At 34.8% G+C, this 17,249-nt stretch overlaps 1 protein-coding gene across 2 annotated transcripts in view; it reads left to right on the top strand.

Annotated features, from left to right (window-relative positions):
• The window catches only part of olfm2a (olfactomedin 2a), a 246,246-nt gene that overhangs the window by 30,338 nt on the left and 198,659 nt on the right, over positions 1–17,249 (top strand). Inside the window, exon 1 of one of the 2 annotated variants that reach the window (XM_087242237.1) lies at positions 6,672–6,921. Within the exon in view, the coding sequence (XP_087098363.1) occupies positions 6,865–6,921 (57 nt within the window). The 5' untranslated portion in view covers positions 6,672–6,864. 2 annotated transcript variants of the gene reach the window in all.

A 17,249-nucleotide genomic window follows, 5' to 3' on the forward strand; every position in this document is an offset into this window, starting at 1 on the left:
CCAGGGGTTTTGCTTCACCTCCTGCTTACTGCTCAACATTTTTTTTTATGTTCTCACTTATTTATACGTTGCCACAAAGGGATGTATAGGCTTACTGCAGAGAAACTCAAGCAGTGATGCAGTGAAGTGAAAGTATATAATGTTTATTAATGTTGCTGGAAGTTTTAAACCACCGAAAGGAAATCATCAAAAAATAAAATAAAATAAATAAATACAACTTTCTACACTTTCTATGCAAAACATTTAAAGACACATTTGCAGAAACATTGTAGGTCCACACCTAAAAATAAATCCAGTATTTTTAAATCAAATGTAACATAGCTTTTTGTAGGGTCAATATATTATTAAAGTCTTTTATAATTATTGAAGTCTAATAAACTGTTAGATATTAAAAACTAACTGGAAGATGTTGCAGACTTTTATTTCAGTATGATGTATTACTAACTGAAACAAAATATTGACCAGGGGGCGTGGTTTTATTTATTTTTTAGCTCCTCCTCTTTTTACTCACAGCAAACTAAAGGTTGGAGGGGTGTGGCTATGCATATTTTACTTAAAGCGGTCAAACTGACATCATCAGAGTAGGTATGATGTTCCAGAGAGGAAGCAAAATGTTTAGATTTTGATTAAAGACTACCAAAACATTTTTTTTTTTATGCAGTGGATTAACTTTCATTCATTCATTTTCTTTCAACTAAGTCCCTAATTTAACACGTTGCCTCTGTGGAATGAACCACCAACTACTTTTTTTCTATTTTTTAATTTTTTTATTCTTTTATGTAGTGGTCACCCTTCCCGTCGCAACCCATTAACTTCAACTGATGTGACCATGGCGAAGCAGTGGCGCAGTAAGTAGTGCTGTTGCCTCACAGCAAAAAGGTCGCTGGGTCACTGGTTCGAGCCTCGGCTCAGTTGGCGTTTCTGTCTGGAGTTTGCATGTTCTCCCTGCGGTCACATGAGTTTCCTCCGGGTTCTCTGGTTTCCCCCACTGTCCAAAGACATGCGGTACAGGTTAATTGGGTAGGTTAAATTGTCTGTAGTGTATGGATGTTTGCCAGAGATGGGTTGCAGCTGGAAGGGCATCCTTCCAGTAAAAGCATCACAAAAACTTTCTGGATAAGTTGGCGGTTCATTCCACTGTGGCGACCCCGGATTAATAAAGGGACTGAGCCAACAAGAAAATGAATGAATGATGTACCCATATACACTAACAAATTAAACATTGTATATTTTAAATTCAAGACATCTTTAACAATCAAACTCAAACAGAGTTGGTTTCTGATCAGTGTAAGGTAGAGAGATGTACCTCAGTTTTTTCTACCAATAAATACATTTGGACAAAATCTAATTTTCTAAAAAAAATAAAAATACTATACAAAGCTATTTTTCTGATGTAAAACAAAACAGTTCAGATGGGATTTGCAAATACCAAAAAAAAAAAAAAAAAAACATAAAAAAATCAGGCTTACTTTCCTTTCCAAAAAACAAAACAAAACAAAAAAACAAAACAGTTCAAATGTGATCTGCAAATACCAATAAAACTGAAAAATCAGGCTTAATTTCCTCTAAAAAAAAACAAAACAAAAAAAACATAACATAACAAAACAAAACAGTTCACATGGGATCTATTAATACCATTAAAACATAAAAATCAGGGGTCCGTTCTTCGTACATGGATTACTCAATTAGCTGGATTTGGATATTGACGATTTAACACGATGCAGGATCGTTTCGTTCATCTGTGACTTGTTGTCATAGCAACAGTTCTGGCAGCTCAAACCTGCTAGGGAGCAGGCTCATTTCATACAAACAGGATTAGATTGGGTCAGTTCAAGCAAAGATAATACTGAAAGTACGTATACCAAATGCTGATATATTTTCTTACAGTATATATACACTTGGAAAAATAGTAAAAATAGTTTTTAATTATATAAAGTTAAAATATATATATTAATAAAACTTATGCAATCTGCACTCCGAAATAAAAGTACAAAGACTGCCACCTGGTAGTTTAAAGAGAAAATGTATTGATATGAACTTTTTAGATGCAAACGCATACATGCACACTATACAACTTAAAAAAAAAAAAAGATAATAATTTATGTAGTCATGCAAGTGTTTTTACCGGTAATACGCCTGTGATTTGATGTTTCAAATAATTCGCCAATTAAAAAAAAAAAAAAAACTTGAGTAGACCTAGGTTACTATAATAAAGAATTTTCTCAAAATTTAGAACTAAATACATTGATATGCATTGAAATACATGATGAATACTCTTGACACATGAAAGTGTAAACCCTGCAGCCCATATCAAATATGGAAAGTTATTGCTAGTCATATTTAACAAAGTTTACTGATAATTTTATGCAATTATGCTCACATGGATAATTGAATATTAATCAGATGATGCCATTACACAGCTGTGCCGTCAGCCAATCATTGCATTGCTGATCATGATTTCGAGGATCAATAGATCTGTTCTTCACAACACATGCAGCAATCTCAGCTCAGTTTTTTCCAGACATTTTAATCTGATTTGTGAACTTGTTTTAAGAACCAAATTAGCCAGAGATCAGTTATCAAGATTAAAAAATCCAGGATCTGCAAAATAATCTTAGATTTAAGCGAGGTACAAAGAACGAACCCCAGAATTCATTTCCTCACCAAAAACGAAACTAAAACAAAACAGTTACCACAGGATCTACAAATACCATTAAAACCTTTAAATATCAGGCTTCATCCTTCCACCAACCCAATCCCCAATCAGGCCTTAAAAATGTATATTTTCCATGTATTTTTTAGTCTGTTTTGGGTCTACTTCCATAAGAATTTACTGCTTTTAACATGCCACCAACAGAATGCAACAAATTACTAGCAGTGACTCACAGGGTCCATTTAAACTAGCATTTAAATAATTTATCACTCATTATAACCAATAAAACCATTACAAATTCTAGAGGTTTTACTCAGCAGGGATGACAGCATTGGGTATACGACTAGAAAGTAGAGGAAATGCTAGACTCTTCTTAAATTCATAAAGCATCAGCATTCATGGGCATACCGTACTTGTTGAGTGAAGATAACGCTGCACTTATTCAGAAAACCAGTTCTTTATTTGCCTTTGCAGAGCAAACATGCAGAGACGCTCCAAACGGTGTAGCACTTCATTCAAAATAGAGACGGGCAAAGCTATGAGGTTTTACACTTTGAGAAGGTTTGGCTGAGCTCTTTTGAGTGCCTTTCATTAGCTGTATTTCTAAAAACCCATAGGCATAAAGAGTGACCTATATTTAAAATAAATAAATAACTAAATGCAATGTAGAAATATGGAGATAAGAGTTTTCTGCCTTGGAGAGATGTTATGCTAAAAAGTCATAATGCTTTTGACATTTGATGTATGATTTAACATTATTACATTACATCATGTTTGATGCTATCGAGCATATGATTATACCACTGACATATAAAACAGATACTGTATGATTTTTCAATAAAAGACACATTTGCACAATTTCCACCAAAATAATGGAATAATTTTTTTAAAGAAACTCTAGTTCACCAAGGCTGCAGTCTTATGAAAATAATATAGATCTAATTTATTTACATATTATGTCTTACTGTATTTACACAATCTCCTTTCCAATTTTTATTTTAATGCAGAATATAATAGCACGTAAAGCATCTTGTAAAACTTACCTTGCTTATTGGTTAAATCCACCCCTGTTTGTGTGGGTATATTGTGTACTATATATGTGTATACAGTTGAAGTCAGAATTATAAGCCCCCCTGAATTTTTAGAATTTTTTTCACCAATTTCTATTAAATGGAGAGAATGAAAAGCCGAAATGAAACAAATAAGACTTTCTCTAGAAGAAAAAATATTATCAGACATATGGTGAAAATTTCCTTGCTCTGTTAAACATCATTTGGGAAATATTTAAAAATGAAAAAATAAGTTAAAGGGGGGCTAATAATTATATATATATATATATATATATATATATATATATATATATATATATATATATATATATATATATATATATATATATATATATATATATATATATAATGAGTACATCCTATTTTGAAAATGAATATTTTATCCATTTCTCAGTGAATATAGGCAATATTTTTTTTTTTGTGCATTTAAACAAAACAGGTTTATTAAACAGACATTTTTATTAAAATAATATTTTAGTCAATTCAAGCAAAATATCAAAAAAATGTCAATTGTTTTATTTTTTATTTTCATTTCTTTGCGTCTCTTGATTTTACCTGTTTTTAAAATTTGTATTTTATATTTTTCTATAACATCAATTTGGGTGTACTAGTTTTTGGATCATTATCGTACGTTATTTTGTTTGATAAGCTTCAAATTTGGCTTCAGTACTGACTAATCTAATATGTATGCACCAATATAATATCGTATAGCTTCCTATTAAAAATGTTAATCTAAAAGATAGATTATACAGTTGAAATCAGAATTATTAAACCACCTTTGATTTTTTTTTTTTCTTCTTTCTTTAAATATTTCTGTTGAATAATGTTTTACAGATTCTCAGAGATGGGTTGCAGCTGGAAGGGCATCCGCTGTGTAAAATATATGCTGAATAAATTGGCGGTTCCAGATTAATTTGGCGACCCCAGATTAATAAAAAGACTAAGCCAAAAAGAAAATGAATGAATGAATGTCTAACAGAGCAAGGCAATTTTCACAGCATGTCTGATAATATATTTTTTTTATTCTGGAGAAAGTCTTTTTTGTTTTGTTTTATTTTGGCTAGAATAAAAGCAGTTTTAAAAAATTTAAAAAACATTTTAAGGTCAAAATTATTAGCCCCTTTTTGCTATTTTTTTTTCCGATAGTCTACAGAACAATCCATCATTATACATGAACATGCCTAATTACCCTAACCTGCCTAGTTAACATAATTAACCTAGATAAGCCTTTAAATGTCACTTCAAGCTGTATGGAAGTGTCTTGAAAAATATCTAGTCAAATAATATTTACTGTCATCATGGCAAAGATAAAATAAATCAGTTATTAGAGATGAGTTATTAAAACTACTATGTTTAGAAATTTGCTAAAAAAATCTGCTCTTTGTTAAAACACACACACACACACACACACACACACACACACACACACACACACACACACACACACACACACACACACACACTATATATATATATATATATATATATATATATATATATATATATATATATATATATATATATATATATAATTTCTGGTATTATTTCTGCGTATTATTTCTGTGGAAACCGTGATGCATTTATTGAAAAATATACTTTTAGAATATTGTATCATTTTTAATAATTCCATTGAAGATAAAAGCATTTTAAAATCAAACATTTTAAAATAACTTATGAAAATCAATGTACTGATTGGGTTTATGGCTGGGTCAGTTGGCATTTCTGTGTGGAATTTACATGTTCTCCCAGTGTTGGCGTGAGTTTCCTCTAGGTTCTCTGGTTTCCCCCACAAGTCCAAAGACATGTGGTATAGGTGAATTGGGTAAGCTAAATTGTCTGTAGTGTATAAGTGTGAATGAGTGTGTATGGATGTTTACCAGTAATGGCTTGCAGCTGGAAGGGCATCTGCTGCGTAAAACATATGATGGATAAGTTGGTGGTTCATTCCGCTGAGACGACCCTGGATTATTAAAGGGACTAAGCGAAAAAGAAAAGAAATGAATAAATGATTGGGTTTAGAAAGCGAAATGAAGCAAAATAATATCAAAATTGGTTAATTTCCATGTATTAGTTAACATTATTATTACCATTGCTCAATGCTCGAGCGACCAGTCTCAGAATTCAGGCAAGTATAATTACGTGCTTTACATAAAACATTTTCCTATGTCAACTAATTAAAATGTTTTGTCCATTTCCCCATGGCAACACAGTCTGACTGAATTCTCATCAGTAAACAGATTTCTTAGAAGTCTCTCCATGCTCTCTTAACAACTAAACACAGCGATTCAACCTCAAATTAATATTTAATGTCTATTTATTTATTTGTCAAGTAGCCAGGGATTAAGTTGCATAATGTGCAGTAAGCTGACCATTATTGCCCAATAAATCCTTTCAGGATGATACCTCTTGATGGCACGCTCGGGGTTTCTTCTGCAATAATGACCATGTGCATTATCCCTGACTTACAGACACTAAGCAACTGTCAGCAACTCCGTTTCGCATGCGGAGAGCCACTAATACTCTGCTCCAAGTCTAATCCAATCATCAAACCGCATGTATCATAATGTCACAGCTCTCCTGGGGATATGCATGTCATTTAATCCCCATCTCAAAAACCCATTGTTTATACAACAGAACCAAGCTGTCAATAACAGCCTCCTCGTTCACTGGGCAGCATCTTGAGCAGGGGGCATTTCTCTGAATGCTCTCCCGGAGCGTCAATGTGTGCTGCTCCTAGCGTCGGAGCTTCGCAAGCACATTAGTCACCTTCCAACCTCTCTGCAACTCTCCAGCTCAGCCAGTCGATCCCACTTCAAAAAGCCTGCTGAGAGGGGGAACTGCTAGACTTCATTTCCCGAGCCCGTTTACAACGCTGACCTCTTGGTGGCGGTCACAAGCGAAATACTAGGGGGACTAATCATAAAACACAAGGCGGCTCGTTGTGCCGTGGCACAGTGGGGGTAAATCTGCCTCCGTGAGCGGAATAAAGCCCAGCGCGTGCCGCCTGTGATGTGGATCGTCGCGCGCGCTCGACAGAACACTGACACAATCCTGCGCGGACCGTGAGGAAAGCAGGCGAGCTCCGAAAACGACAAGTGTCCAAGTGCTGGGGGTGCTCACAACGCTGTCATTTCGAGAGGAATGCATCTCTTCAGTGCCATGTTCCTGCTGCTGATGTTATCTACTATACCCTGCGAGGTAAGGGACGCCTGCATGTAGCATGCGAAACGCCGTCTTCCAAATACGCATTGTTGTGAGGTTGATTATCAGTTTCCAAACAATTGCTGGGCTCTCTAATTAGCTCGTTGGAGGTTAATGGCTGATTCGCAGTTGAAGGCATCTCGAACGAGCGTCTTGGCACGAGGGGAACATTTTCTAAGAATCTGGGAACTCGATAAAAAAGGGAACGCAATGAAAAGTTACGCGGTGAATTGCGGTGCTCAAGCCTGAAACCTTTTCACTAGGAGACTTGTGGTTGTTTTAAGCGCAGTTCCTTTTGTCTTCGGAGCACTTGTAAGAGCAGTTTTCGTTTGTTCTCCATCCTGACAAGAAGAGAAGTGACAGATGTGAAGTGAAGTGAATGAAGGCACATTACCTGACCTAGAAATAGACATGCAAAATCAGACATGCGATTTCACACGGTTTTTAGGTGTGAACATTTTATAGACTAAGTAAAATACTACTATTCTTGTTTAAAATGTCAGTATATCCAAGTATTAATCCCAAAATGGGATACTTAAAAATGTGTTGGTAAAAGACGCCGTATTAAAGATAAATGGATCTTGGAAACTATATGGCCCGATTGGTCAGGACCATGGACAGCGCTCCTCCAATGGGCAAAGGCGTCTGTGATTGGCTGAAGTCGCTTCGTAACTGTACTCTCTGTTGGCCTGAGTTATTACGCGTGTCACGGCCTGAGACGACTTTATAAAACTGCTTTAACTAGCAGTGTAACTGGTCAATATTCAATTTGCGGTTTATGCTGCAATAAAGCATAATAGTAGAGGAGACCGAGGAGTGCTGTAGATAGGGTGAGTCATAACACAAGTAAGATAATTCAAATTTACACAAAAAGTAAATTTGAGGCTAATTTGCTCACTGCCAGACGATCCATGAGGATTTTGTCTTCGGTACAACATAAAATGTTTTTATTTATTTATTTATTTATTTGAATCTGTGGCCACTAGTGGATCATAAATTAAAAGTCAAGTGTAAAGAAAGCATAGTCAAAACAAAATCAATACTCATTATTCCAGTTGATACACTGCAGATTTATTATAAAAACTGAACACTATTTAAAAATATGATTGCACTACAGTGTTGTGAATGTCCTCAGGACTATGGCTGTGGATTAAAGGTGATGTTTATGTAAATATTGTTTACTTACTTGCATAGAATGATCATTTTGCTAATGGCCTTCATGTATTGTCTCGAGCCAGATGTATTAATCTTGTTTTGTCTGTGTGATTCTCAATGCATTAAAATGTCTTGACCCTTTAAGAGGCATCATAACCACCTGTTTGACCTTTTATTCTTAGGTTATCATTATTATTTTAAATGCTTTTTTACTATTCATCAGAGTTTTGTCAGCATAATATTTAATACAAAATGTGGGAGAAAAATCAAGGAGTGCACCTAAAAGAGTTAATGTCATGCTGGAGAAAGAAAATTTGTCTTTTCGATGACCTGAGAGAGTAAATTCACAGCAAATATTTGGGTGAACTATTTCTTTAACCAGTTGCACATTTATTCAGTGCTGACATTTCTGGCATGCATATAACCACCACTAAGTGTTTGTACATAATTATTAAGAATTTACAGGGTGAAACTGGTATAATTTGATTTGGAATCATGCAAAAGGACAGAATTGATGCCATTTTATTAAATCATTAAATCATCCATTTTTTTCTCTATGCATGTGACACACTTGTCAAACTGACACAAACACTCTTAAACATGCTGTCTGTATTGTAGTTTGCCTATTCTTTTGTTATTTGTTATTTTGTATTAGGGTTTGTATGTTTCCTGAATGTTTTAATTTGTATTTTTAAAATAAATTGGTTCAAATAATGAAAGGTGTTGAAATGATGGAATCGACAGATTTGGGTTAGGTTATAATTATTTTGAAAAAGTAATTTTTATTCCCAAATGATGCTTTTGCATCATTAAAGAAAAAAAAAATGTTGATACAGCTAACTGTTGATCTGTTGAAAAGCAGGTTTATATAACATAGTCAGTGCTTGGAGTAGGAACATTGGTACTCTATGTACCAATGTCTGAGGCATATCGCTAAAAATACTGCGAAATTCCAAAACAACATTACACACTGAGTGGTCTTTCATAAATTTGATAGCTTCAGCATAATCAAATATAATGTCAATCTGTGTTAGTGTCTATATATAATTGTGATAGAATTATAAGGTTCTATTTGCATTCTAAATAATTTTGAGATGTTGAGCTTCAAAGATTCTGCCTTACATTTAGCAAACAATTATACAATATATATATATATATATATATATATATATATATATATATATATATATATATATATATATATATATATATATATATATATATATATACATATATATATTTATTTATATATTTATTTATATATTCCATATAGCAAACAGGCTGTATCTGGCAGATAATTAATTGAAGGATTACTTTACGAAATGCATGCAGTCTGCTTATGCATTTAATTAAATAAATGACAATTGGTGTTGTAATAATATGTTGATGTTTGAAAACGTTTTTGCCTTCTATAACATTTATTGTTTTCAGATTAATATTTCTTGTTAGAATTAAGCATGCAAGGCTGTGCTAAATATTTTGTCCAGTGCAAATGTTAATTTTGTGTAATTATTATGGGAATATTTCTAGAATTATATGCCTTTATATGAATTAGTGAATTATATTTATATAATTATATGCCTCATGAATTAAATTAAGTATTTGCCATTCAAGGCTTAATATCAAATTTAAAGACTTTTAAAGAAAACAGACAATGAGCAACACTGAATGTTTCACTGACTGCTTCTAAAATGCTTCTAAATCATATTTGCACTCACCTTTTCAGTTTCTTCACAATTATGTGTGGTGCAGCATTATTTAGTCGACTCTGTTTTTGTGTTTTCTTTCTGGTCTTTTCTGCTGTCAATGGAGCAGTGGTGGAATGAGAAAAAAGATGATTCTGATTGGTTCTCGTGCATGCATTGTAAATGCTGATTGGTTCACAGAAAAAAAAAAAAACTTATAGAGGCACGCTAGAGTTCACACTTTGGTCACACTTTATTTTGATTGTCCGTTTGTTGAATTTAAGTTACATTGCATCTACATGCCAACTAATTCTCATTAGATTATACGTAGACTGTTTGGTTAGGGTTAGGGTTAATGTAAGTTGACATGTACTTGCTAAGTTTCTTGCAGTCAGTTGAATGTCTGTTTAGCAGCAGTATAAACAGATATTAAGCAGACAGTGTACTAATACTCAAATTGACCATCCAAATTAAGTGTTACCAAAATCTTTTTGTTTTTTAAATAAGTCCTAAAATGCAAACAACCTATAAAAAAACATCACATAATGTAAATAAGTTGTCATTTCATAAATATGTGTGAATTACTCAATTTTGACAAAAATGTCAGATAGAACTTTTATAATTCTGTTGACAGTATTTACTGTAATTTTTAATTATTTCCTCAATGTAAAATAACCTTCTATCTTAATGTTAATTTTATTATAAGTGCAAATTGAATTGGTGAAAAAGACAAGACCATGTGATGGATAATTAGAAAATGGAGGGGATGATGATGATGCATTTGATTAGACGTAACCTCTGTGCTCTGTAAAACAGTATGTTAAGCAGTCTGCGACTGATTTTAATATTAGTGGAAAGGAAATGATACGGCACAAGATGTGTGCGCAGTTTGCAAATTTGCCAGTGCTGCTGTTCCAGACATACATTAGGATATGTAAATGAGAAAGCATCAGCAAAAGATATGAGAGTCCCGTAGGCATGCGCAGGAACGTATATTTCCGCTTCTTCACCACAAACTTCTCATAATTGGCCCTAGGGGACAATTTGTTGTAAGTGTTTGCATTAAATATTAAATGGGAAAGAGCAAAAAAATGGCACCACCCTTCTCCCTGATGTAGCAATGTAGACATAAAAAATGGATGAAATCTTCAGATGCATCTCTATCCTGCTAGGAATACTCCGCATGGGATGCAAAAGAATATCCACATGCATGGATTCACCAAAAATAAAACCCTCACTCACACGCATCATGCAAACCATGAAATATGCAACATGCTTTAATGAGACAGATGCTCTTGTTCGCTCACGACGTGTGTTTGTTAAGTGTCCATAATGCCCTGGGGCCATGACAACCAGTGATACAGATGGACGCCTACTCGACCTTGGCAATTTTCCTTTTAAGATTGGATTGCATCGCTTGCACATTTAGACCACATATGCATCTGTGGATCTCTGTGTATGCATGTGTTGTGTTCCTAAATAAGGACAAGCGGAGAATCCTATTCTACTTAGGCCATAAAACTGGATAAACCGACTCTAATTAGGCTCTGGGAAAATGTAGAATTCAAAGCAGGATGCAGATTAGCAACAATAACAGTTTAGCAAATTAAAAGGCCATTTTGTTCTCGGCTATCCACGATGATTCACTCAGTAATCATTAACTCAAATCTGTGGCGCACCTTTATTGCTACACTGGATGTAAATGGCATTTTTGCTTCTTTTCTCCCCCCCACTCCCAGTGCAAAGTGCATTGTATTATTTATAGGCACTACGTGGCAAACCTTTTAAGTCTGTATCAACAGATGTACGTTTATTGGGGTCTCATCTTCTTAATTAGTTTTGAGTGGCTGCTCACAGTTGGGATTGGACATCTATAGACTGCTATCATTAGAGCAGTTCAAAGCGAGAGCTAAAGCTGGGTGCTAACACACAGATTGACGCCTGCCTCTTATTATGCTGCTTTTTACAAGACGTATTATTAGTCTCAGAAGGTGTCTGTGAAGTTCTTACTTCTTAAGATCATTTTATTTTATTCCATGGAACAAATGCTTTCTTTTTTGGGTTGAAGCAAAAACGTTCTGTTTTGTGTGTCTCTTTAAATGCAAATGAGCTGCTGCTCCTCACCAACCTTTTTATAAGTGAGCAGACCTTTACAGCTCAGTTACTCCAGCAACATGTATTTGTTGCACAATGTTGTGTGAAAATTGCACAAAAACATGGATGTTTACATAATATTGGTGATGTCTGGGAATGTAAATAATTGATACTGATAATACAAATCAATGCTGAATGCAATTCCAGTAGTTCCTCACGCTGTTGTGTGGAACTTATTTAAAATACAAAACTTTGTTTTCATTCTCATAACAAATCTCCTGATTAAAATGAAGGAATTTGAAAGAGTTCGAGAGCAGTTATTCCATGGGTTATAACGGTAGTAGAACCATTTTCATAAGGTTCCATAAAGAAAAATTCCTTGAAAGTGCTATATAGACAGCAAAATAATTCATAAATCATTAATAATTGAATATTAGATTAAATTATTATTATTATTATTATTATTATTATTATTATTATTATTATTATTATTATTATTATTATTATCATTATTATTAATCATACCTAACAATATGTAACAGTTTTTGTTTTCAGTCAAGTGTATGTAGTAAAAAAAACGTATGTACATTTGATAAAGACCAAGTTTCTGTGAAATGCATTTACAGTCTTCTACGATGGCTTTATGCTAATTGTTCTGAGTGTATTTCTGGTGAAATTGAGTTGTGTTTTTTTTTTTTTTTTCTGGTATCTGGTATATCGATGTGGTATCAAATTCAGAGCATCTGAATTACACAAATTAGTTTGAAGTTCCACTCCAATCATCCACTCATCCATTTTATTTAGTTACAAACCATTATTTATGAAGGTCAAAACTATTAAAATTAGAGAGTCTGTTACTTACTAAAAACAGAAGAATTAAAACATAATAACAATTTAAGACATAATGAAATTACCTGTTAAGAGAGTCCAGACAGTCTGTGTAGTTAATGCTTGAGCTCCTGAAAACCACTAATGAGCTACAGGTGCTTTGTCGGTTACAAATTTGAAAAGCAAAAAGGGGGGAAAATAAAGAACTATGACGATTAGTTAAGAGTTCGGGAGCAATTATTCCCAAAAAAAGAATAGAGTGCATTTGTGCTTCTTAGATATTTTTGGTTTAATTGTTAAAGACATAATGAAATTACCTGTTAAGAGAGTCCAGACAGTCTGTGTAGTTAATGCTTGAGCTCCTGAAAACCACTAATGAGCTACAGGTGCTTTGTCGGTTACAAATTTGAAAAGCAAAAAGGGGGGAAAATAAAGAACTATGACGATTAGTTAAGAGTTCGGGAGCAATTATTCCCAAAAAAGAATAGAGTGCATTTGTGCTTCTTAGATATTTTTGGTTTAATTGTTAAAGGATTAGTTCACCCACAAAAATAACAATTCTGTTATTAATTACTCATAATCATGTTGTTCCAATCCCTCGAGGCCTTCATTTATCTTAAGAACACAAATTAAGTTATTTTAGATCAAATCCAAGAGCTCTCTCACTCTACACAGACAGCAATGGCTATAAGACAATGCTTTTGGTTCCAGAAAAGGAGCTAAGAATGTCAAAGCATTCCATGTGACTTCAGTGGTTCAACTGTTATCATATGAAGCTCCAAACCCTTTAACTGCCCCACCACCACCAAAAAAAAAAAAGAAAAAAAATGGATTGCATTCTTAACTCCTAATGTTGTTAGTTAACACACTCAATCCATTTTTTTAAATAAAAGTATAATTTTTTTTTGAAAACATATTCAAAATGAAACAATTTTGAATACTAAATCATCTTTATTTTTTGAAGAATGCCATATAATAGTTCAGAGGCTCATGTAGCATGCGTTCTTATTTTATTTTTTAAGTAAATAGTGCAACAGGATTATGTTTGTTTGATTTGCTTGTAGTGTGTGTGTGTGTGTGTGTGTGTGTGTGTGTGTGTGTGTGTGTGTAAACCATTATTTAAAACGGTCATTCTCTAAATGACTTGACCAGTCATTATTTAAAACTGTCAAAACATGGTCAACCATTTGATAGAGCAGGCAGTTAAATGGTTAACACATTTATGGGTCAAAAGGATTTTAAAACAATTAGATTCACCAATGTTTTCTCCTCATTAGGTTGACGAGGTGTATGTTTATTATGGCAATACAACTTACAGTACAGTATTACCATCAGAGTCAACAGCACAACATGCAAGCATCATAGTAAATGCATCATGAGTATCTGCGCACACAGAAATCCACAGATTTCCTCAGATTTTTAACCCATCGAGTCTATGCATTTACTTGTGTAAATGTGTGTAAATTTATATTTATTCGGTTGTTAAATTAATTTCACTAACATTATTGTGGCATAATAGTAGTAATATTAAAGTGCTCATATAATTTATTTACAATACTGTTTATAAATTAATATTTTCTGTCTTTTAGTAGATTTATTATATGAGAGACTTGCTTTGTTCACCATTTAAAGTGGATCTAATTGGATTTGCATGGTAAACATTAAATAAAAGTAAAAAAATGAACCATTCTTGTTTAATCTATTGTTTTAGTTATAATATTCACAAAATAATTTTATAAATCTGTAGATTTTTTTTTTTTACAAATTATCCGCAGAAATATCCCCGATCATGAACTGATTCGTCTAAAGGAATTTTTTTTTTTTGTGTGTGCACAAAAGTGCTTTTGGAGCTTTTAATGACTAAACACTAAAGACGCGAGGAATGTTTCAGTTACTTATCTGGACTTTTCTCTACATTTTTTGTCTATCTAGGACAGGATTACCAGTCACGTTCCTGGAGGTCCGTGCCCTACAGGGTTTAGCTCCAACTTGCCTTAACACACTTGGTGTTTCAAGTATGGCTGTTTCTCAATTCCAAGAACCACAGAGAACGGACTTGTGTCCTTGTGGAGACCGGTCTTGCCAGGTGTCCTCGGAAGAACGAACTCAGGAGACTGCGAGGGCAGAGAATGCGTCCTTTGAGAAATGGGATGCTGCGTTCTTCCTGATGGTCACGTGACCTTCACGTGTTTTAAATGGTAAATTATTTAAACATTACAGCCTTCATACAACGATTTATTGTTTTTCCCCTTTTCAAAATAAATACTTTGCTTAAAAACATTATAAATATATGTTGCACAATATAAATAAAACAGATTTTAATACGAATTTCAGCAAACAAACACCCTTAATGTGTTTATTCCTTTATTAAGATGTCCATGGTAATGTTTACTTTCACCGTTTCATTTAGGGAAAAAACTCCTGAGGTAAATACTTCATATCTATGAACTTAAATAATAAATCTAGATAAAATGCAGCGTTTCCCACCTTCAGTCGCAATGACTTCTGGGACTTCCAGAGCAAGTTTGGTGCTCAAGTCTGCATCAGTGCATCCTCGATATCAAGAACACATCCGGGAAGTTTCACGCGTCCTCCGTACTTGCGGTCTTGAGTATTGGAACTGAACTTAGGCAGCTGATGATGACGTTGCACGAGAACACGAGGACGCAAGACCGCTGAAGAACGCATATTGAGAAAGAGCCTATACCTAGTAAGACCTTGATTAGCTTGTTCAAGTGTGTTTGATTAGGGTTGGAGCTAAAATCTGTAGGACACCGGCCCTCCAAGAACAAGTTTGGTGATCCCTGATGTAGTATGAGAATGTTCTCTGATTTCATTTAAAATATCTTATTTTGTCTTCTTAAATGAATGAAGGTCTCAATGAATTGGACCAAATTGCAAGTGAAAATTTTTTGGATTAAATAATACTTTAAATGAAAATGCCACACACTAAAGGAAGTCAAATGTAACAGAACCCCTTTATAGATTCTTTAATTAGGCTTTTTTAAGTTTGTTTAGAGCATTATTACACAAATCAACATTTTTAATCTATGCACTCAAGTGTAAATCACGTGCTGCATACACGATGACAGCGATGAACGGCGATATTGCAACAACACAATGACAGACATTAGGCACAAATCTGCTCGCAATCAACATCTTCATCAAATGTAATTAGCTAGTGCGTTAGAGGCAAACACGCTTGCTCAGATGTGCAGCTCAAGGGGCCCAGTGGATGTGTCTGATCATTCCTAACTTTAATGGCATCACAGAGCTGTCAGGAGAGCATCCGATATCTGCTTTCAGCTGCAAGGCAGCGTGCTTCCATTTGAAGCCGTCCATCAATTAAATTATAATTTTGAATAAAAAAAAAAAAAAGGGAGGCTTGGCGAACACACTTTTGTCAGTCCCCAGAGATGCTGAGATGTGGAGCCGTCACTAGTAGCATGTGAAATGAGGGGGTTGTCTGTTTACTCACTATTTAGCCCTGTTATATCAAGCCCTCTGCGGGGGAGAGGTGCTAATTGCATGCAACTGCGAGACAAAACCCTCATAAGTTGATCAAAATCTGTTTGCAACCCGTTTTCGCCTTGGTTTTTGTAAATACTCTGGAGATGTGCATCAAAAGCGAATGACTGCAATTGTTTAATAGGGCTGTTAAAACGCAGAAGCCTTTGAGAAATGGAGAAGCCGCCACAGCGGAAAGCCGCCCAGCTGGAGTGAAGTGAAATAATGCGCTTTAGACCTTCTGTTCGCCGCAAACTCTCGCTTGTGCTTTGGAATTCACTTAAATGCAGTCGTTTAATAATAAGCTCGCTGGAAACTGGCTGCCGCAGTCCTGAGATTTTATTAAGAGGGAGATGTGAGATAAAATTAATAATTTCAGTTAAGCCACAGTCACATGCAATTTCGGCTCTCCTTGTAAGAGTTATTAGTCATGCAGGGGTCAAGCGAAGCTTCCCTTGGATTGTATGAATAGCGGGTAGCAACATGGATTCTTATCTTGGCCTATATTGTGGCTTGCAAAACCGGATCCAAGTGGGATATATTAAAAAAGCTCAACTGGTGGCAGCAAGATCAAGCCAGATTTGGCCACAATGGAGTGTTTGCATGGCACAGGACCAGAGCAGCTGCCCGGAGAGTATCACTACTTTCGGTCCACATCCAGCATAAAGAAAGCTTAGTAGTCCATTCTCTAAATTATGATTGGTCCAGTCCAAGTCAGTTCATCTTACCCACCAGCTAAAAGGCCTATTATACGCCCATTTGATCAGATGTGAGATAATGTGAGCGGACCTATTAGGTCTCCTTTCTAAAGTTAGCCTGGCAATGAAAATAGTCTCATAGTGGGTTTTGGCTGTTGAGAGACTAATAAATATCAGAAGTGGTGACGGTGCTCTTGGACGACAGTCAAAAGGGGGCAGTGGCGCGCACAAAGCTTCAGTCGCCTTTGAGATCAAGGACACGCAGGCAGGCCGGACAGGATGAGCTCTGCCAACCGTCGGTCTGACTTCCAAACAGGGAATTAGACAAATGAAAAGGTCCAGACCCAGTGGCATAAAT

Source organism: Danio rerio, chromosome 3 (assembly GCF_052040795.2).
Source record: "Danio rerio strain M-AB ecotype USA chromosome 3, GRCz13ab, whole genome shotgun sequence".
NCBI lineage: Eukaryota > Metazoa > Chordata > Actinopteri > Cypriniformes > Danionidae > Danio > Danio rerio.